This window comes from Cervus elaphus, chromosome 24 (genome assembly GCF_910594005.1).
Source record: "Cervus elaphus chromosome 24, mCerEla1.1, whole genome shotgun sequence".
Taxonomy (NCBI): Eukaryota; Metazoa; Chordata; class Mammalia; order Artiodactyla; family Cervidae; genus Cervus; species Cervus elaphus.
The window spans coordinates 71,089,282-71,111,500 of NC_057838.1; the positions used below are offsets into that span (position 1 = coordinate 71,089,282).

The window sequence follows — 22,219 nt, forward strand, 5'->3', positions numbered from 1 at the left end:
CCCGGGCCAGCCTGCCTCCCGGCTGCCCTGCTCCCGGCAGGAGGGCGGGTATCGCGGCCACGCCAGGACTGGCTGCCACCACTCCTTCCCTTGAGGCCAACCAGACCCCCCATCAGCCCCTGGACACCCAGCGCACCGACTCCCGAGTATCGCTGCGCTCCCTCACCTGTCGATCCCCCTGCAAACACCCACGCCTCGCACGGGGAGCCCGAGTCCCCCTGTCCGTCCAGCAGGGCACTTGGTGGGCGGGCATCGACCACACGCCCTCGGAACTGAACTGACACGCTCACGTGATCAGAAGCCCAGCTCAGGCCCCCACATAAAGCCACAGCTTTCAAGAGTCTCCAGGGAGCTAACCCACTTGCCCCTCACCGGGACTGCCCGTGCACACACGGGGGCCATGCTCACGACCCCCCGCTGCTCCTCAGGGCCCGGGACAGAGAGCCACAGCAGGCTGGGCCTCGGTCACTTAAGGCTGCCGCTGCTCGGAGCAAACACGCTGACACCCATCTCGAGCAGTGCAGACCTTCCCACCCACAGAAGGGGTCACCAACCCGGGCCAACAGGAGGCACCCTGTCCTGACGGGGGCAGATCCGGCCACAGCACCTGCAACACACGCCCCGACTCCCGGGGGAGCTCCCTGCCCTGGGAGTGATCGTGGGCTGTCACCCTGCTGAGAGCCAACTGTGTGTGGGCGTGTGAGCCGTGGACACTGCCGCCTCCCTTCACTCCCCGGCTCCCCACGTGGGGACTACCCTGGGCCCCAGGGAGCACTCCTGAGGGCAGAGTCTATGAGCTGCTCCACCCACAGGGATGACCCTGAAGCCAGAGTCCCAGCACGCAGACTGCGCCGGCCAGGCCTGCCCTGTGGGGCCCGTCCTCCTCTCCCTGGCCTGTGGCAGTTGGGGTCACCTGTTCCCACACCAGCCCCCCACCAGGTCAGGCTGCCAGTGCGGGTCACTTGCATCCTGTTCCTGGGGACCCAGGAAGCAGAGGGAACAAACCAGCGCACCGCTGGGGACAGAGCAACTCCAGGAGCCCGAGGCCTGCAGTCACCCTGCCCATCTGCCCCACAGAGGGGCAGCGGGGGAAGCCTGATGCCATAGGGGCGGGGGGGCCTCAGCGATGGGAAGCAGAGAGTTTCAGGCAGGGACACGGACATTCAGGATTGCCCCCCTGAAGGCCAATCTCTGCTGGAGCTGGAAGTTGGCGGCCAAGATGAGGGGGATCCCGTGGCCAACGTCCAGCTCACCCGAGAGGTGAGGAGGCAGGCCCGGGGTGTGTCCCTGATGGGCCTCTCTGAGCAGAGGCTGAAGGCAGGGAGGATGCGTCTCCCGGGGGCTGTGAGGGGCAGCAAGTGCCCGGCACGGCCTCCAGGTGTGTGGGTCAGAGGGTCCCGGGAGGGACGGAGGCAGAGGCTCAGCTCACGGGAGCAATCACGGGGCCTGGCTGAGGCTGCCCGCAGGCCTTTCTGGGCAGAACTCCAGGAGTGGCAGAGGGCCCTGCCTGTCCCACCCGCTGCCGGAACCTCTGGCGTCCGGGGACACAGGGCACCCACAGCCCACGCGGTGGAACTACTCCTCAGGGACTGGCCACTCCGACACGCTGTGCACGAGACGTTAGAGACCCCCTAGAAGGGCCCAGGGCGGGAGCAGAAGCTCAGCCAGGCAGCAAGGACAGAGGCTGCTCCACCCGAATGACCCTCGGGAATCTCGCCTTAGAGCCATCAGGTGTGATTCAGCACATTAATGGAATAAAGGGGAAAACATACGGGCATGAACAGATTCAGAAAAGCAACTGACAAAACTCCACACACACTCACGGCAGAACTGCAACTCAGCCCAGAAACGTGACAAAGAGCATCCAGGAAACCTGCCCTTGCACCAGACTCGATGGTGAAACACTGGGCTTCCCTCCACCTCCACAGCCAAGAGAATGCTACCCAGACAATGACGGTAACCATTTTTATTCTCAATTGTACTGGAGGTCCAGCCAGTACAACAAGGCAAGAAAGTAAATGAAAATTTTAATAATTCCCATCCTGGAACTTGAAAGGAGAAAGTAAAACTGCCATGACACTCAGATGACATGACTGTATGTAGGAAAACCTAAGGAAACTACAGTACAGCAGAGAAGCTAATAATAATACAATAATAAGTGAGTTTATCAGTCACAGGATACAAGGTCAGTATACAAGAATTAATCATATTTCTATATATTAGTAATAAACTAAAAAAATAAACGAAATGAAAAGCAATACCATTTTCATTAGCATCCAAAAATATAAAATACCCAGTAATTTTGAAATATAAATCTAACAAAAAAGATCTGATATTATTGCACAGAAATCTATGAAACGTTTTTGAGAAGGCCTAGACACAGAGGTAGGGTGAGAGAGAGGAAGAGAGGGGAGAGAGACTGAAGACTCGAGGATGTTCTGACTGCAACTCTCTCCAAATTCATCTACAGATGTTAACCTGACAAACTGATGCTCAGATTGATACAGAAATGCACAGAACCTAGAGAGTCAAACAGTCTTGAAAACAACAAAGCTGGATCTAATGTACAAGGTGGTGAGACCTACCGAACAGCTACAACAACAAGGGCGCCACTGACCCAAGGAAAGAAAGTGACTGAACGGAACAGAGTCTGGAAACAGCCGTGGCCCAGTCAGCTGCTGAATGACAGAGGTCCTCCTGCAATCCAGGAGGCAAGAACAAGCTTTCGAACAAAAGTACCCCTACCTGCACCTTTTATAAACTTTAGTTCATGCTAGATTAGAGACCTAATGAGAAAGATTTTTAAAAGTTGAAACGCAGCATCAGTAGAATCCCTATCAAAATCTCACCTGCCTTTTTTCTCCTGTAGAAACATAAAAATACACCCTAAAATTCACATAGAATCTCAAGGAATCCCAGAGTCAAAAGAGGAAGAAAAAAGTCAGAGGATTCACATCTCTTGACTTCAGTACTCTCCACAAGCTCAGTGGTAAGACAGTGTGGTGGTGATATGAGGGCATATAAACCAATGAGAGGAATTCAGAGCCCAGAAATAAAGGTTTATCTTTACAGTCAGCTGATTTCAACAAGGGTGCCAAGTTCACACGATACAGAAGTCAACAGTCCTCCAGAGGGACAGGGTGACGCCAACACAATAGGACATCCACGAGCAAAAGAAGGGAGCTGGGACGGAACAGCTCACCGTTCTGTGAGGACTGATTACCTCACACCACACAGAGAGCCTGGACAGCTCACCGTTCTGTGAGGGCTGATTACCTCACACCACACAGAGAGCCTGGACAGCTCACCGATCTGTGAGGACTGAGTACCTCACACCACACAGAGAGCCTGGACAGCTCACCGTTCTGTGAGGACTGAGTACCTCACACCACACAGAGAGCCTGGACAGCTCACCGTTCTGTGAGGACTGATTACCTCACACCACACAGAGAGCCTGGACAGCTCACCGTTCTGTGAGGGATGATTACCTCACACCACACAGAGAGCCTGGACAGCTCACCGTTCTGTGAGGGATGATTACCTCACACCACACAGAGAGCCTGGACAGCTCACCGATCTGTGAGGACTGAGTACCTCACACCACACAGAGAGCCTGGACAGCTCACCGTTCTGTGAGGGATGATTACCTCACACCACACAGAGAGCCTAAAATGGGCCAAAGACCTAAACCTGAGAGTTAGAGCTTTAATACTCTTAGAAGAAAGTATAAGGGTACATCTTCATGTCTTTTAATTTGGCAACAGATCCTCCTCAGATATGACACCAAAACAACAAGCAATCAAAGGAAAAAACAGATTGGTTGACCTTCATCAGAATTTAAAACCTTTTAGTTTCTAAGGACATCACCAAGAAAGTGAAAAGATAGGCACAGAATGTGTGGGGACATCTGCAAATTATTATTTCATAAGGGACTTGTATGCAGAACACAGAAAGAACTCTTACAACTCAAATATAAAAAGGGCAAACGATCTGAATAAACTTTTCTTCAAAGTGAAAGTGAAAGTGAAGTCGCTCAGTCGTGTCCGATTGTTTGCAACCCCATGGACTGTAGCCTACAGGCTCTTCTATCCACGGGATTTTCCAGGCAAGAGTACTGGAGTGGGTTGCCATTTCCCTCAAAGAACATAGACAAATGGCCAATAAGGACACGAAATACAAGGAACTGCCACTCACACCCACCAGAGCAGGTACAGTCAAGATTTCATACAGTAACAAGGGTCGACCAGGATACAGCAAAGCCAGACCCACACGCTGGAGAGGAGCTGAAACAGGGAGCCTCTCTGAGGAACAGTCTGGTAGAGCCCCAAGAGGAGAAAGGTAAGAGTCACCAAAAACCTGTGTCCAACAAGAACCCACCTATGAATATTTTTATAAGCATTATCCAGGATAACCAGGCTGTGGAAACAATCCGAATATCATCAGCTGATGAGCAGAGAAATAAACTGCGGTTTCTCCACACGGTGGAACACCACTTGGCCATAAAAAGGAGTGAAACACCAGTACATGCCGCAATATAGGTGAACCTTGAATATATTACGTTCGGCTTAAGTAGCCAGAGTAAGACCACATATGACACGAGTCTATCTACATGACATGTCCGGAGCAGGTAAACCCACAGATACAGAAAGTAGATCAATGGTTTCTAGGGATGGGGGTTGGGGGAACAGGGCGTTATTACTAATGTTAATGGTTTGGGGGGATGGTGCAAAATGTTCTAGAATCAGTAATGATTACTTCAAAATTCTATGAATACTGTATGCTGAGAACAATAACCTGCATGCCTTAAAAGGGTGAATTTTATGTGAATTATACCTATAATAAGCTGGCATTTTTTAAGTGCTTCTAGAAGAAAAAAAAAATGAAAAATATCTTCATGACCCAATATAAGCAAAGATGTTCTAGACAGAAAACAAAAAGAAATAAATGCAGAAGAAAAATCTAACAAATGGGACTTAACAAAAGAGATTACTCCGAGAGTAAGGAGGCAGGCCCCAGACTGGGAGAGGAGAGGCATGCTGTGTACCTTCAACAAAGGCTGGATTCAAAACGTATAAAGAACGCCTACAAACTGATAGGAAAAGACAACCCAATTTTTTTCTAAATAGGTAAAAGATTTGAACTGACATCTCACAGCAGAGGCTATTTAAATGGCCAATAAACATCTGAAAAGGTACTCAACCTCCATAAGCATCAGTAAATGCAGACCACAACTGCACTTCTCCGCCAGAAGAGTCCCGCAGCGGCGTCTGACACCAGAGAAGGGGGTGAGTCGGCTCACGGTGCCAGCAGCTGATTGGTCCCAGCACTCACTTCCAGGTTAACGCTCTGTGTCTGAGCCAGGTGCATATGTGCTTTCCAGAACAAAACATATGACTTAAAAAAAAGAAAGGGGCGTAAGGATCGGAGCCCAGGCGCTCACAGGCTATTGGAGGGACTGGAAATCCGTGCAAGCCCTTAAAGGGACTGGGCGGCAGTCCCACTCCGGGAAGAGCACCAGGAACCAGCACTCACAGCCACAGAGCACGGGCAGGGAGCACTTGTCCCCGCGTCGCCCATTCGGGACCCAAACCGGAAACACCTCAGTGTCCACACACGGCCTGGCCGTGAGCAGCGGTCCCTGCAGACAAGGACACCTGCCGCAACAGGGAGAGCGCGGGGAGCACGGCGCGTGGGGAGAGAGGCCCGGGGCGGGAGGGTGCCCGTGTCCTCTGCGGGGACCGCTCGCCAGGCGGGGCCAAGGGGCCCTCATGATGCACAGCCACCCCAGGTCTTCAGCCAGGCGTGCTCACGGCTGGGGAGAGCCCTGGGCCGGGCGGATCCCCACAGCCCTCTCTAGACTGCAGTAAAACACACACTTACATGAACACAGTGTACACACATTTAAAGCCCTTGGCCAGCTAAGAAGGTGGCCGGCTCATAGAATAAGAGCCTCCGGCAGAGGGAGGGCTGCTCCCTAGAGAAGGGGTCCTGGTGGAAACAGGACCGCAGGGCCTCCCAGGTGCCTGCCACCCCAACAACACAGCTGGCAAGGGGCAGGGCCGCAATCAGAACCCAGGCCGGCCTCCAAGCTGGCTCCTTCCCCTGAGCCACACAGCCTGCCATGACAGAGGAAGCCCAGGAGCAGACCAGGCAGGCGCCTCCCGCTCGGCGGGGAGCCCCTCCAGAATCAGAGTCGGAGCCAGGCCCGCAACCCCGGGGGCACGGCCACGGAAGGGCCTGAGCTGCGCTCTGGGGCTCCCCGCGTGGGGCTCTGGGGCCACGGGCACACACCCACCGGCAGGCACTCTCACACACACACAGGCACCCCTGTGATGCAGACACCCCAGAGGCCTCGGTCAGAGGCGGCCACCGTCACTTCAGGCCACTCAGCAGCGAGGGCTGAGGAGCACAGACTGGACGCATGGTCAGCGCTGCCACCTGCAACCACAGGGCGGGCGACTTGTCACAGCCCCACCCACGTGGCCTTGTCTCGGGAAGGCCCTGCAGCTGAGGGTGCCCTGCTCCCGACCGCGCCGCTCCAGCCCTGCCACCCGCTGAAGCTGGAACCTCCCCACAAGGTGCAGAGCCTGGGGGACAGGAGAGCCACCTCCGCCCTCGGACGAGGGATCAGGAGTCCAGGACCCGGAACCCAGCTGGTCTGCAGGTGCTCTGGGAAGAGCCTGCAGCCCCACTCCCGTTATGATGTGCTGAGGGGCTCAGAGGACAGGCCGGCCCTGCAGGAAGGGCAGAGCCAGTGGAAACAGATATGGGGACAGACGCTGGAGCTGCCTGGACCACACCAGCAGCTGCAAGCTGACCTGCCAGACCCAACCTTAAAACCCCATTCGTGTGCCTGCCCCGCCTCCCCAGAGGCCCCGGAGCAGACACAGCCCCAACGGCCAGCAGCGCGGTCTGCGCTGAGGCCTCCCCAGGCCCACGGGCGACACCAGGCCATCCCGGAGAGCGGCCTCAGACCCAGGCGCCATCCCAGAGAGCGGCCTCAGACCCAGGCGCCATCCCAGAAAGCGGGCTCAGACCCCAGGGGCCGGGGCGCGCCGTCCCGGAGATCGGGCTCAGACCCGGGGGACCAGTGGCGGCGGCGGGGGGGGGGTGCTCTCCCGGAGAGTGAGCTCAGACCCGGGGGCCAGGGGGTGCCATCCCGGAGAGCAGGTTCAGACCCAGGGAGGCAGGGGGTGCCGTCCCAGAGAGTGGGCTCAGACCCAGGGGCCAGGGGGCACCGTCCCAGAGAGCAGGTTCAGACCCGGGGGCCGGGGGGTGCCGTCCCGGAGAGTGAGCTCAGACCCAGGGGCCAGGGGGCACCGTCCCAGAGAGCAGGTTCAGGCCCGGGGGCCGGGGGGTGCCGTCCCGGAGAGTGAGCTCAGACCCAAGGGACGGGGGTGCCGTCCCGGACAGCGGGCTCAGACCCGGGGGACAAGGGGCAGGGTGCTGTCCCGGAGAGCGGGCTCAGACCCAGGGAGGCAGGGTGCCGTCCAGGCTGCGGCCCAGGCTCAGGCAGCCACAGCCGAGCTGTCACGTGGGCGGCGGGAGAGGCCGTCCTCCTAACCGCGGAGGTGTGAAGGCCACCAGGTTGCCATGGTGACTGGTCTCTGAACTCACCGGCCGCATAGACAGGCTACCGCTTCCTGTGCCTCCATTTATTTCCTCTTAGAAAACACACGCGGGGTAGAGGCGCAGCCGGCGCAGCTGAGGAACGTGATGAGGGTCAGGCTGCGGGGTCGAGGCACCGGTCACTCTGCGAGACCAGTGGGTCTCTGGGAACACGCTCCCTCAGCAGAGCCCGGAGCAGGAGGGGGGCTAGCGTCAAGCTCCAGGGCGCCTGTCCGCAGAGCAGGAGGGCAGCTCATCCCCGACCCCCCCGGACAGAGGGCCTCGCGATGCACGTGAGCAGAGGGGAGAAGGCCCCTGCACCGGGCCGCCCGGGGCCACACATGGGGACCCTGCCCTCGGCCGCCACTCCCTCAGGTCCAGCCACTCCGACCCTGCGCCAGGCCCCTAGGCTGTCTGCCAGTGGGGGAGGCCCGGGGCAGGGAGAATGGCCCAGGGACGGGCCTGAGCCTGGCTGAGTGGCCTCAGCACGGCCCAGCCTCCAGGTGGTGCTGACCCGGACCCAGCAGGGAAGAGGCACAGTCACTGGGGCCCATGGAGCCCCAGCCTGGGGAGCGGCCTTGCCTCACCCACAGGGGCACAGATGTGAGACTACAGACCGCTGACAGGACGGAGACCTGGGCCGTCTTTGGTAACTCTCAGTGCCCTGAACATGGCATTCCGACAGCTGCCAGGAAAGCTTTTCATTAAAAAAAAAAAAACAACGAACTGAGGAAAATCTATCTGGCAAACCCCCAAGGTAGCAGACTGCAAAGAGAAAACAGCAAGACTGCTTCCCACGCACCCTGCACCCCTGGCTTTTGCTCACGGGTCCAGCTGGTGAGGGGGCTCATGGGCCCTGAGCGGGCACCAGGTCCCACCAGGCCCCAGGACAGCAGGCGCTGAGGCCAGTCGCCCCTCATCTGCCGCCCCAGAGCCGTGGGCCCGGGGGCCTCCCACCTGTGGGCCACTCACCACTCAGGGAACCAAACTCTTCCACCTGCCAGAAGGGGTGACGCCAACCAGAGAAGCCCACCTCTGCCAGAAAAGCACAGGCCTCACCCCAACCAAGCCAGAACTAACCCCCCACACCTGCTGGGACATGCCGCTCCCGTCCACCTCTGTGCTCGACCGCCCTGGAAAAATCTGACGAGACGAGCAACTCTGAAGTGCCCAATACTTGAATCAGCCAGAGAGAAATTCTCCAGCTCCTGAAATACAAGTTGAAATGAAAAGGAGAAAAAATGGACACTGACTGAGTCCCACGAAACACATCAAGTGCATCACAAGCCTTCCTGCCTCAGACTTCAATCCTGTGAGACGGGACATGCCTCGGATGCCACACACCCGGGCTCCCTCCGAGGTCCTCCTGGGCCGCAGGAACCCCCGTGCACGGCCCGCCAGACCGTGCACTCCAGGAAGGTGGGACGCACAGCCATGGCCTCTGTGGGGGCTGGCCCTCAGCCCCCAGGAGGGACACACCTCTGTGGAGCCAAACAAGACTGGAGTACCTCCAGCTGGAAAACTGTAGGACCAGAGGACCCAACACATCAGCTGAAGCGTCTCTCCTGACGCGTCTGTTTTCCACATTTTAACCCAATGGGACAAACACTTGCTGATGTCTAATTGACCAAGCACTGCAACAGAGACTAGGCTTACCAAGGTGAACAGGACACCCCCTCTTCCAGGACATTACAGTCGGGAAACCAACCGGGAGTACAACCAGCTTAAAGCAAGTCTGCTGTGGAAAGTACAAGAGCAGGACGGATTACGAGCCGTCAGATCTCACTGGTGACACCAGAAGGCAGAAAAGTGGTGACACACATGTATATGTGTGTGCATGTATGTGTGTGTATACAAGTTTTATATAAGTTTACATTGCCTATTACAGAATCACTAATATTTTAATGCCCATTTATATTTTATCAGGTTTATTACCACTTTTGCTGGAATTACTTCATCAAGTTATTCTTTCAGAAAAAGTTTGGATGTTATAAACTTTATATGAGAAAATTTTAAAACTGTAACTTTAAAAAGAATGGTTTAGAATGAAAATTGGGGAAAAAAACACACACTCAAAAATACAGTCCCAGAAAAAAAGAAGAAAATGTGTGACTCAGAAAGAAATATTTGCAGAAATAATGATTTAAAACTTGGCAAAGTTGGTGGGAAAAACCCTACAGACTCAAGAAAATGAATCAATGTGAAACCGGGTGAACCTGAAGAAATCCACTCCCAGACAAATCACAACCAAGTTTTTGAAGACTAAAGACACAGAAAAATCTTGAAAGTAGCCACAGATAAACAGTATGCTACCTACAGGAGAATAAATGAAGCGACAGTGGGCTTCTCACCAGAGACCGTGGGGCAGGAAGAAGTGGCACGTCTCCCAGATGCTGAGAGAAGAGAAGCCACGAACCCTGAAGCCGGCATCAAAGGACCTTCTTAGTGAAGGAGAAGCAGGCCTGACCAGTGAAGGGGACAGAGAAGAACCTGTCCCTGCACACCCGCTCCGTCTGAGGGAGTTTGTCTCAAGGAAGGAAGTACTGTTGAAAGAAAGAGACGAGGGGAAGGGAGTGGGGAAGGCAGGGAGGGGACGCTGAGCGAAGGCTGGGGCGTCAGGGATGAAGAAAGGGGTGGCACTGAACCAGGAGGGGAGTGCTTCTCCTCTCGGGTGTTAAGGATTACTAGAGAGTAAAAACTGCAGCACTGAGGTGGTTCTCAACATGCACGTAAGTAATTTCATTAAAGGGGGAGGGAAAGCACACATAAATGAGGTAAGGCTTCCACATCCCACTTGAAGTGCTATGATGCTGGTACCAGGAGACTGTGGCAAGTTGGTCTGTGGAATCCACAGAGCAGGGTTAGAACAAAGAAATGAAACTCAAATTAAACCTCATTCATTATGCAAAAAAGAGCTGAAAACAGATTACAGATCTAAATTGAAATGTAAAACCATAAACCTTTTAAACAAAAATACAGGAGAAACATCTTCATGACCAAGGGTTAGGTGAAGAGTTCTTAAATATGACATCAAAAGCACGATCCACAAAAGACAAAACTCATGAGCTGGACTTTAGCAAAGTTTAAAAGCTTTGTTGTGAAAGACAGTGATGAGAGAAACGTTAGCAAATCACATGTCTGATAGAGGACAACACGCAGAGGCCTCTGTAAACTGAACAGTGAAAAAAACAACCATCCAATTAGGAAACAGACAAAAGACTTGAACGGACCCCTTGCCAAAGAGTATCTACAGATGCTAAGGAGCATGTGAGGAAATACCAGCGTCGTCAGTGACTAGGGCACATGCAGACCGCGAGCCCCATGCGCATCAACCAGAGCAGCCAACGTCTCATTTACTGACATTCTATTCTTTTAAACACTGCTAGTGTCGGGCACAGGAGGAATATACGGCGACAGGATCACCCATACATGGCCATCAGGAACGTAAGATGCTACAGCCACCTGGGAAAGCAGCCTAACCACATCTTACAGTGTTAAACACACACTCAGCAGATGATGCAGCAATCCCCTCCTGCGTATCTGTGCGGAGAAGGTCAGGTGTACACAAAACCCTGAAATTGAAGAAAGTGGAGAAAACCACTAGACCATTCAGGTATGACCTAAATCAAATCCCTTATGACTATACAGTAGAAGTGAGAAATAGATTTAAGAGACTAGATCTGATAGACACAGTGCCTGATGAACTATGGATGGAGTTACGTGACATTGTACAGGAGACAGGGATCAAGACCATCCCCAAGAAAAAGAAATGCAAAAAAGCAAAATGGCTGTCTGAGGAGGCCTTACAAATAGCTGTGAAAAGAAGGGAAACAAAAAGCAAAGGAGAAAAGGAAAGATACTCCCATTTGAATGCAGAGTTCCAAAGACTAGCAAGGAGAGATAAGAAAGCCTTCCTCAGCATCAATGCAAAGAAATAGAGGAAAACAATAGAATGGGAAAGACTACAGATCTCTTCAAGCAAATTAGAGATACCAAGGGAACATTTCAGGCAAAGATGGGCTCAATAAAAGACAGAAATGGTAGGGACCTAACAGAAGCAGAAGATATTAAGAAGAGGTAGCAAGAATACACAGAAGAACTGTACAAAAAGATCACCACGACCCAGATAATCACGATGGTGTGATCACTCACCTAGAGCCAGACATCCTGGAATGTGAAGTCAAGTGGGCCTTAGGAAGCATCACTATGAACAAAGCTAGTGGAGGTGATGGAATTCCAGTTGAGCTATTTCAAATCCTGAAAGACGATGCTGTGAAAGTGCTGCACTCAATATGCCAAAAAATTTGGAAAACTCAGCAGTGGCCACAGGACTGGAAAAGGTCAGTTTTCATTCCAATCCCAAAGAAAGGCAATGCTAAAAAATGATCAAACTACCGCACAATTGCACTCATCTCACACGCTAGTAAAGTGATGCTTAAAATTCTCCAAGCCAGACTTCAGTAATACATGAACTGTGAACTTCCAGATGTTCCAGCTGGTTTTAGAAAAGGCAGAGGAACCGGAGATCAAATTGCCAACATCCACTGGATCATCGAAAAAGCAAGAGAGTTCCAGAAAAACACCTATTTCTGCTTTATTGACTATGCCAAAGCCTTCGACTGTGTGGACCACAATAAACTGTGGGAAATTCTGAAAGAGATGGGCATGCCAGACCACCTGACCTGCCTCTTGAGAAACCTGTATGCAGGTCAGGAAGTAACAGTTACAACTGGACATGGAACAACAGACTGGTTCCATATAGGAAAAGGAGTACGTCAAGGCTGTATATTGTCACCCTGCTTATTTAACTTGTATGCAGAGTACATCATGAGAAACGCTGGGCTGGAAGAAGCACAAGCTGGAATCAAGATTGCCAGGAGAAATATCAATAACCTCAGATATGCAGATGACACCACCCTTATGTCAGAAAGTGAAGAAGAACTAAAGAGCCTCTTGATGAAAGTGAAAGAGGAGAGTGAAAAAGTTGGCTTAAAGCTTAACATTCAGAAAACTAAGATCATGGCATCCAGTCCCATCACCTCATGGGAAATAGATGGGGAGACAGTGGAAACAGTGTCAGACTTTATTTTTCTGGGCTCCAAAATCACTGCAGATAATGACTGCAGCAATGAAATTAAAAGACGCTTACTCCTTGGAAGGAAAGTTATGACCAACCTAGGTAGCATATTAAAAAGCAGAGACATTACTTTGCCAACAAAGGTCTCTCTGGTCAAGGCTATGGTTTTTCCAGTGGTCATGTATGGATGTGAGAGTTGGACTGTAAAGAAAGCTGAGTGTAGAAGAATTGATGTTTTTGAACTGTGGTGTTGGAAAAGACTCTTGAGAGTCCCTTGGACCACAAGGAGATCCCACCAGTCCATCCTAAAGGAGATCAGTCCTGGGTGTTAATTGGAAGGACTGATGCTGAAGCTGAAACTCCAGTACTTTGGCCACCTCATGCAAAGAGCTGACTCATTTGAAAAGACCCTGATGCTGGGAAAGACTGATGGCAGGAGGAGAAGGGGATGAGAGAGGATGAGATGGCTGGATGGCATCACCGACTCGATGGACATGAGTTTGAGTAGGCTCCAGGAGTTGGTGGACAGGGAGGCCTGGCGTGCTGCGGTCCATGGGGTCGCAGAGAGTCGGACACGCCTGAGGGGCTGGACTGCACTGAGCACAGAACCCTGGACGTGTACACAGACGCTGTGACTCCATCTGCAGAGTCAGACTGGACACGGCTCAGCCGGCTTTCACACGGGCCAACAGGCACACAGTCTGACACATCCACACGATGGAGCACCAGTCAGCAACCACCCGGGCCAACGTGCGGGTGCACCCCAGCAACCGGATGGACCTCAGAGGTGTTACACTGAGCGGAATGAACAGCCAGCCCCAACGGTGACACACGCATAATCCCACTCCCACAACAGCCTCAAAATGAGAAAATTATGCTTCACAGACAAGAGACCCACGGTTCCTACCTCAGGGCTGAAGAAGGGGGTTTACAGGGTTGACAGGACAGCTCTGTGTCCTTGACTGTGGGAGTGGTTATGTGAAAAAATGTGTGTGATAAATACTTCTGATAAAATTTGGCAGACCTGTACACCAGAACCCAGTAGTGACATAAACAAGAAGTGCGTGTGAGAGCTGATGGCCCCGAAGGAGGTCAGGGTCAGCTGAGACTTCACGGCAGTGCATCTTCCTGTCTGTGACCTCTGCTGTCCGATGGGGCATGATGGGCAGGCCCATCAACCGTGTCCACACCCTGATCCCCAGGCTGGAGGGGACAGCCTTGTCCAAGGCCTGGACGAACCGGCGGGCCCAGGGCCACCACAGGAGCCCTTAAAAGCATGGAACTTTTACCAGCTGGGGGAGATCCAAACCCAAGAGGGAGTGGGCGCCTGCTGCCAGCCTGAGAAGGCAGGGCTTGTGGGAAGGCGCTGGACTACGCCAACAGCCGGAGGAGCGTGAGGCCTCCTCTTGCCCAGAACCCCAGCAAGGACCGAGGCTCCAGCTGGCGTCGGGGTCGCGGCCCTGGGACTCCAAGCCCAGAATCTGGCAGCACGTCGGACTTCTGACCCCACAGCCACAGTGCTGTTTCCAGTCAGGAAGTGAGCAGCAGCTTCTTAGAGCAGTAAAGAAAGCTAACACAGAGCAGTTTTCACCTGGGGTGCTTTGGACACACCTGGTCACACCTGGGGACAATTCTGTTTGTTACCTGGGGTGCCACTGGGATCTAATGGGTGGAGGCCAGCGGTGCTGCTGAGCATCACACCGTGCCAGGACGCTGCCCCCACAAGGGCCTGTCCAGTCCCAAACATCACTGTGCTGAGGAGAGACCCCAGGCTGTGGTGCATGGACAGTGTCATCACTCGGGAGGAGTGTGGGATCTCTGCACTGTTCCTCCAACTTCTATTTGAACTAAGATTATTTCAGAATTTAGATTTTTTAAAATAAACACACACAATCACAAGGACAATAGATGGGGAGGCACAGCGTCCACACCACTAGAGGTGGGTAGAAAATAAAGTTCTTGGGAATCTTGGGCAAATATAAGCTAAGGGGAAGGAGTCGACAGAGAGGAAAAAATAAAATATGTAAGACACTAATGAATAAATCTGAAGACAACACAAACAGATGAAGATATATACCATGTTCCAGATTGGAATGTTGCTAAAATGACTATAGCACCCAAAGCAAGCTACAGACTCAACACAATCCGTAGCAACATACTAATGGCATTTTCCACAGAACTAGAACAAATGATTTTAAAATTTGCATAAAAACACAAAAGACCCTGAACAGCCAGAACAATCTTGAGAGAAAAGAATGGAGCTGGAGAAGTCACACTCCATGACTTTAGACTACACTACAAAGCTGCAGTGCTGGAAACACTATGGTACTGGCACAAAAACAGATACGCAGGGGCTCCCCTGTTGGTCCAGGGGTGAAGACCCCACTGCAGGGAGCACGGGTTCTACCCACGGCCAGGGAACTAAGATCCCACATGCTGCTCAGCCAAGAAACAAAAAAGGCTGCTCTAAAAACAGACACATAGATCAATGTAACAGGACAGAGAGTTCAGAAATAAACCCATTGTCAGTTAATCTACCACAAAGAAGGCAAGAATATACAATGGAGAAAAGAAAGTCTCTTTAGTAACTGGTGCAGGGACAACTGGACAGCTCCATGTAAAAGAATGAAATTACAATATTCTCTAACACTGTATACAAAAATAAACTCAAAATGGATTAAAGACCCAAATGTAAGACAACGTACTATAAAACTCCTAGAGGAGAACACAGGCAGAACACTCTGACATACATTACAGCAGTACTGTTTTAGATCTCTTTCCTAAAGGAAATAAAAGTAAAAATAAACAAATAACAAATGGGACCTAATTAAATTTAAAAGTTTTGACACAGCGAAGAAAACCATTGACAAAATGACAAAATAAAGGACAACCTACTACATGGGGGAAGATATCTGCCAGTGATACGACCAACAGGGATTAATATCCAACATATATAAGCAGCTCATACAACTTAACAGCAAAAACACAAACAATCTGGTTAAAAAATTGGGCAGAAGAACTGAATAGACATTTTTCCAAAGAGGAAATGCAAACAGCCAACAGGCATGTGAAAAGATGCTCAATGCTGCTAATCATCAGGGAAATGCAAATCAAAACCACAGTGAGCCATCACCTCACCTCTGTCTGAATGGCCATCATCAAAAAGAACCAATAACAAATGCTGGAGAGGGTGTGGAGAGAAGAGAGCCCTTGTACACTGTTGGGCAGGATGTAAGCGGGCGCATCCACTGTGGAAAACAGTATGAGGCTTTCTCAAAAAATGAAAAATTGAACTTCCATCTGATCCAGCAATTCCACTCCTGGGTATGTAGAAAAATATATATATACCAAAGACACTAATTTGAAAAGATACACCCACTCCCATGTTCATAGCAGCATTCACAATCCCCAAGGTATGGAAGCAACCTAAGTGTCCATCAACAGAGGAACAGATAAAGAAGATGTGGGATGTATGCTGGAATACAACTCAGTCATACACATGAATGAAATTTCACCACCTGCAAAATGGATGGACTTAGCTTCGTGCTAAGTGAAACAGAGAAAGACAAAGAATCTAAAAAATACAACAAACTAGTGAATAAAACAAAAAAGGAGATTCACAGATACAGAGAAGGAACCAATGGTAACTGGTGGGGGGAAGGGCCAGTATAGGCTGGAGAGTGGAAGGTGCAAACTACTGGGTGTAAGATGAGCTCAAGGATGTGCTGTATGACACGGGGAATGCAGCCGATTCTGCATAAAGCAGTGAGTGAAAAGTGACTTCAGAAAACAAAGCATCACACACACACACAGAGAGATAAACAAGAGGAAGGAAGGACGCTGGTGGGCGAAAGTCACAGGAGAGACCATCCCTAGAATCCCGTCAGAGCACAGGTCTGGGGCGGCCGCGCGTGAAGGCAGAGCCCCAAGTGCGGTGGGGTCCCCACCTCCACGAACCACAACCCCAGACTCAGCCCCTCAACACTGAGGTCACAGTTGTGACTCTGACCCCAGTGTGTACCACAGAGGCCCCAGCCTGACCTGGCGACCTGCACGGCTGCTGGGGCCCCAGCCTGCACCCCGACTCTCAGAAATGACAGCTGCTGACCACAGGTACGTGTGGCTCCCACCGCGGGTCCTCATTGGAAAAGACAAGCTCACAGGATGCGGACTGAGCTGAGGGCAGGGCTGTCGGAGGCGCACACCCTGCTGAGAGCTTTCCTGGCACACTCCCGGTCCAGAAGGCGCGGGCCCGCCCGGGAGCCCCCAGAGCCGCGCAGTGCCAGCACTGACGGGCCCCGGAGCCCGTGTGAGGGACGCGGCCTTAGGCACGCAGGGTCAGCAAAGCCCACAGGCCGTGCACAGCGGCGTCCCAAGGGGGCCAGGCCCGCCCAGGGCAGACGTCAGTGCACATCGGGCCTTCCTGCCTGTCTCCTCAGGCGTGCTCCTGGGACAGCAGGGTGCCAGATGGCAGGACGGGTGGTGGGGACACGGTCAACCACAGGCCACCCCTGGCTCCGGAAGGGGCGCCACCGGTGTTGGGGGGGCACCTGGCCAGGCCAGGGAAGACCCCCCGCCCGAGTCCCACAGGACCAACCGCCCCCCAGGAGCACACTCTTCTTCTAGGCCTCCCCGCCCTTCAGTTTTTCCCATTGCCGCGAGCCTCCCGGAACCTTCCAGGATCCTTCCCACACACGTGGGCTCGCGTGGGTGTCAGCCAAGGCAGGCTTCTGCTACCGGCAGGACCTGATCAGAAGCACGTCAGGCTGGAGTCAGACATGGATGGGACCCCTGTCTCTAGGGCCGGTGACACCAGCAGGGACAGGTGAGGCTGGCAGCCCACGTGCAGAAGGGCAGAGCTGGCCCCAGGATCCCCAGGGGGCAGCGCCATCCAGAGACCGAGAGAAACCGAAGGGCCCGCACGGCAGAAATGCCAGGGCAGCCAGCACAGCGAGCAGGCGGCCCCTCATTATTCAATTACTCACTCTGTAAATCGAGAATTAACGTTCACGGGGCTGGTGACTGACATAATTACAATTTAAAAAGGGCAATTAATCTTCGGCTTGTTCCTCGCCTCGCCGGGAGACGAGGGCTCGTGGGCCCCAGCACAGCTACGAGAGGGCCAACACGCGGGCAAGCACACCTGGCCTCCCTGCCCCTCCACCCAGCCCAGGGGTCCCCACACCTGACTCCTGAGTGGCTGCAGGGAGCACTAAGGCCCAGGGAGAGGCGGGCAGAGCGGGGGAGGGTGGGGCGCTCAGGGAAGGCAGGGGGCACACGGGGGCTCCTGCTGTCCGCCGGCGTCACCGCAGCCGCCCAGGCCCTCCGCGATGCCCAGCCACTCATGCAGGCAGACTCCACTGACCCCAGCAAGGTATTTCTGGTTTCTTCTCCCGGTAGACCACCACAGAGTTCTCCTGAAGGACACAGTCCTGGGGGAAGCACCCTAAAAGCAAAAGCCAGCTCTACTGCACAGAGCCTGGGTCTCAAAGCGACCCCTGGCCGCATCAGAACTCACTGCTTCCCAGCTCTGAGCTCGGAGGCAGCCACACCAGCAGAGATGTCCCAGAGCACAATGTCTATTCTGGCCTTGTACCCACATCCCAAAGCTTTACATCAGCTGCAAAGGCCTGCAGCTGATCTCGGGGGACGCAGGCCCTCTGCTGGCCTCAGGGACAGCCATGATGGCTGCAACCAGCCCCGGAGACCCACTGTCCACACCAGCAATGGTCTGAGGGCGTCAGGGTCGCAGGTCAGGCCAAGGAGATGTGAGCGTGAGTCCCAGGATAGCAGTGCTGCCAGAATGAAGAGACAGGTCCATCCGTGAGCCCGCCCCGTCCCGCCTAAGATGCTGGGGGAGGACCTGGCCCGATGTGACCTGGGGTGGGGTGGGGGGTGGGCACCAAGGTCTCAGGTGTGGAGAAGCAGCTGTCTTTTGTGGAGGATGATGCCCGCTCGGCCGCCCGTCTCCCCGCAGTTGGGAGCTCTGTGCCCTGCAGCCAGAGGCCGTGCTGACCCAGGAGGACAGCAGCACTTCCCCGTGAGCACAGCCTTCCCACACGCCTGATGAACCCCACGGCTGAAACGTCCACACAGACAGGACGGCCAGGGTCCCGCGTGCAGACCCCGAGGCCCCCGCACATGTGGACAGCCAGCCAGGGTCAAGGGCAACCCTCCAAGGCAAGGAAGAACCAGGCGAAGGGTAAGAGACCACGGAGGTTTTTCCTGCAAATGCGTCAACTACCTCTGGACGAGTGACCAGGAGATGGGTCGGCTTTGAGGCCGGTCAGCTTTACCCCAAGACAGGAGGCCAGGCAGCCAGGGGAACTGCTGAACGGCATTTCGTACTTGTTGGCTTTTGAGCAATGTCGATGTATTCTCTATTCATAAATAAAATTATAGGTGAAAGAAACTAACAGAAAAAAAATAAAAGCTGCCCTCCTCCCCGTAGGTGCTTCTCTAACCTTCATTACTCCAGTGCCCCCGAGGATTTCCGCAACATCTGTGCATTTCCACATTTACTGTTGTCCTTAAACTCTACCTTCACTTCTTCACTCAAGTTGGTTTTAAAACTTTATATAGCTAGCACAAGTGGGAAACCGTGATCATGTACAGAAGCCATAGTGTGGAGAGACCCAGGAGATGCCCTGAGCTCTGGGGGGCAGACCCGAATCTGACACACGCTGCCAGAGGGAAACTGTGTTACCAACACAAACGGCACCGTGAGATGTTCCTTTCAAACAGTCAGATGGTAAAACAAGAGTGAGAAGGAAGAGCCCAGGCCCTGTGCAGCCTCAGTGCAGAGGCTCCCCACAGGGCAGGCTGAGACTCAGGTAGCAGGAACATCCCGGTGCCTCGGGGAGTAGGGGGGAGTCAAAGACAAGGAAGACAAAGACTTCTTCTTGCCCTGGGGGAGTTTATAGCCTACTTAGGCGGAGATAAGTTTCATTGAGTCAGACAAGGCTGTGGTCCACGGGATCAGATCCCTTAGTTTTCTGTGATTTTGGTGCCACCCAAGACGGACGGGTCATGGTGGAGAGGTCTGACAAAACATGGTCCACTGGAGAAGGGAATGGCAAACCTTTTCAGTATTCCTGCCTTGAGAACCCCATGAACAGTATGAAAAGGCAAGAAGATAGGACACTGAAAGATGAACTTCCCAGGTCGGTAGGTGCCCAATATGATACTGGAGATCAGTGGAGAAATAGCTTCAGAAAGAATGAAGAGACGGAGCCAAAGCAAAAACAAGATCCAGGTGTGGATGTGGCTGGTGATGAAAATAAAGTCCAATGCTGTAAATAGCAATATTGCATAGGAACCTGGAATGTTAGGTCCATGAATGAAGGCAAATTGGAAGTGGTCAAACAGGAGGTGGCAAGAGTGAACGTTGACATTTTACAAGCAAGCCTGCTGCGGGGCCTCCGCACAGCTGAGCCGGCCCAGACTGGACAGCCAGGAGCCGAAGACCGTCCCCACCTGCAGGCCGCCCCAGCTGCCGTGTCTCCTGGAGGGTCTCAGGCCCCAGCCCCACCCCCCCCACTCACCTCTGATGCTGGGCCTGACCAGCTGCCCACTGTGAGTGTGTCCAACAGAGGGAGCTGGAAGGGGGTGCAGATGGAGTGGAGCACCCACCCCGTCCTCTGGCCTCCCCCCCACCCCCTCTCTCACTGCACCCCTTCTCCAGCTGGGCGGGGCCTCGGGCCACAGCAGCTGACTCCAGTCTGCAGCTTTCCCCACACCTACCGGACAGACTTCCTACACACCCTCCCTGAAACCCTAGGCTTCCAAGGGGCCCAGTCTGGGGACTGAGACCTCTTCCCTGAGCCCCAGTCTGAGGCAGCGGCTGCCTACTGGGGTGGCTGCCTCCCTAGCACCTCTGTGCCCCATCTCGCCCTTCCAATAACCTAGTCAACATCTACCTAGTCGCCAATTCTTGATATCAAATTCCCTGTTCAAATGACCCCTGTGGTTTCTGTCTCCTGGCTGGACCATGACCGACACAACAGCGGACCACTCACTCACCTTTCAGTTCTTGCTCAGAGAACAAGAAGAGGCATGTGACGAGGAGAGAGAAACTCAGGCCAATAAACACGAAAAACACTCCATCTCCACTCACAACCAAAGACACGGAAACTAACACTGTGAGACGCCAACTGCTGCCCATCAGATCCACCAAGATTAAACAGGCCAGCCATCCCCGGTGCCAGCACGCAACCTCCCACACCGCCGACAGGAACGCAGACAGGCAGCACCACACTGCGGAGAGGAGCCGGCAGCAGGCGTCTAGAATCTCTGATCTCCGAGTCTGAAAAAATAAGACACTGCAGGAGGACAGCAGCTTCTTCCTCTTCCTCTGGCCATTCAGCTAAGGCTTCTGAACATCACACACAAAACAGACCTGAGAGGTGGAGAGACTGCGGCACTTGCTAGAGTCTCAGGACAGGGCAGTGTATTTCCTGGTTCCTGTCTGCTCTCTATATCCTGGACTGGGGGACACTCAGGGGGATGCCAGTGGGAGTGACCAAAAGCCCCCAGGAAAGCCAGCTTTCCCAGCTAGAGCAGCCAGGCAAGACACAGGCCGTCAGATGGGAGCCACCTGGCCCATGCGACACGGGATCCACCGCAGCCCACGCCCACCAGGCTGGCCCTGCCAGCGTCCTCTGAGGGGGCGAGGAGGCGAGCGTAGCTGACACCTGGCCAGTCCCCAGGTGGGGAAGCTGGTCTCCAGTCTCTCCCCCCCGCCAGGTAGTGTCACAGAGGCCATGGGGGGCCTAGATTCCTGGTTGCTGGCATGCACCCGTGTGATCAAAAGACACAGAACTACCTGTGACAGGGCATGACTCCCAGCTTTGACACTGCACTGCAGTCAGGCAGGATGTAACTCTTGGGGAAGCTCCAGGAAGGGTCCATGGGGCCTTGCTCCACCATCAGTGCAGCCTCCTGCGTATCCACCATTATTGCCCCAAACCGGTAAAAACAAAAAAGCCATACGAAGAAGCACGGGAGGACCTTCTAGGGAAAAGGACACGTTCTGTAATCTCAGGGAGGTGGTCGTGAGGTGGCTGTTAGATGTTACACTTGCCAAGGTCATCAAGTGGACACTCAAGAGTGTATGGACTTCATTGTATATACGTTACATCTCACTCAAGTTATTTAAAATAATGAGCTAGTTAAATACCTACATCCATTTCAATTCTAATAAAATATACAAACAAAAGTGACAGAAAATAAAGCTCCTTTTTCTATTAATAGAACACTGACAACTAACAATGTAAAGGAAATTATAAATATACAAAAGAACCATTTTGCAGCCACCAGCATATTGATTCAGATAAGAATCGGTAATGGAGAGAGCAGCTCCAAGCTCTCATCTTCCCACAAAAACTCGGAAAAAAAAAAAAAAGCAGAAACTCTCAGAGCCAACTAACAGCCACCGAGTGAATGCTGAATCGAGCAAAAGGCAGCATGAAAACAGCAGGAAAACTCAGTGGCATTCTCCAGCGCCCTCCTCATGGTTTCCAGCACAGGGCCCGG

General features: G+C 53.2%; 1 protein-coding gene across 10 annotated transcripts in view; it reads right to left on the reverse strand.

Moving 5' to 3' along the window:
* Positions 1–22,219, reverse strand: part of CHCHD6 (coiled-coil-helix-coiled-coil-helix domain containing 6) — a 100,663-nt gene that overhangs the window by 32,872 nt on the left and 45,572 nt on the right. For 2 of the 10 annotated variants that reach the window (XM_043886564.1, XM_043886559.1), the window contains exon 1: positions 9,960–10,119. The exons of 6 other annotated variants lie outside the window; for them this stretch is intronic. In XM_043886564.1, coding sequence (XP_043742499.1) covers positions 9,960–10,038 — 79 coding nt within the window. In that variant the 5' untranslated portion in view covers positions 10,039–10,119. Of the gene's footprint in view, positions 1–9,959; positions 10,124–22,219 lie in introns of those variants that run through there. 2 more of the 10 variants (XM_043886561.1, XM_043886557.1) reach the window with 2 other exon arrangements.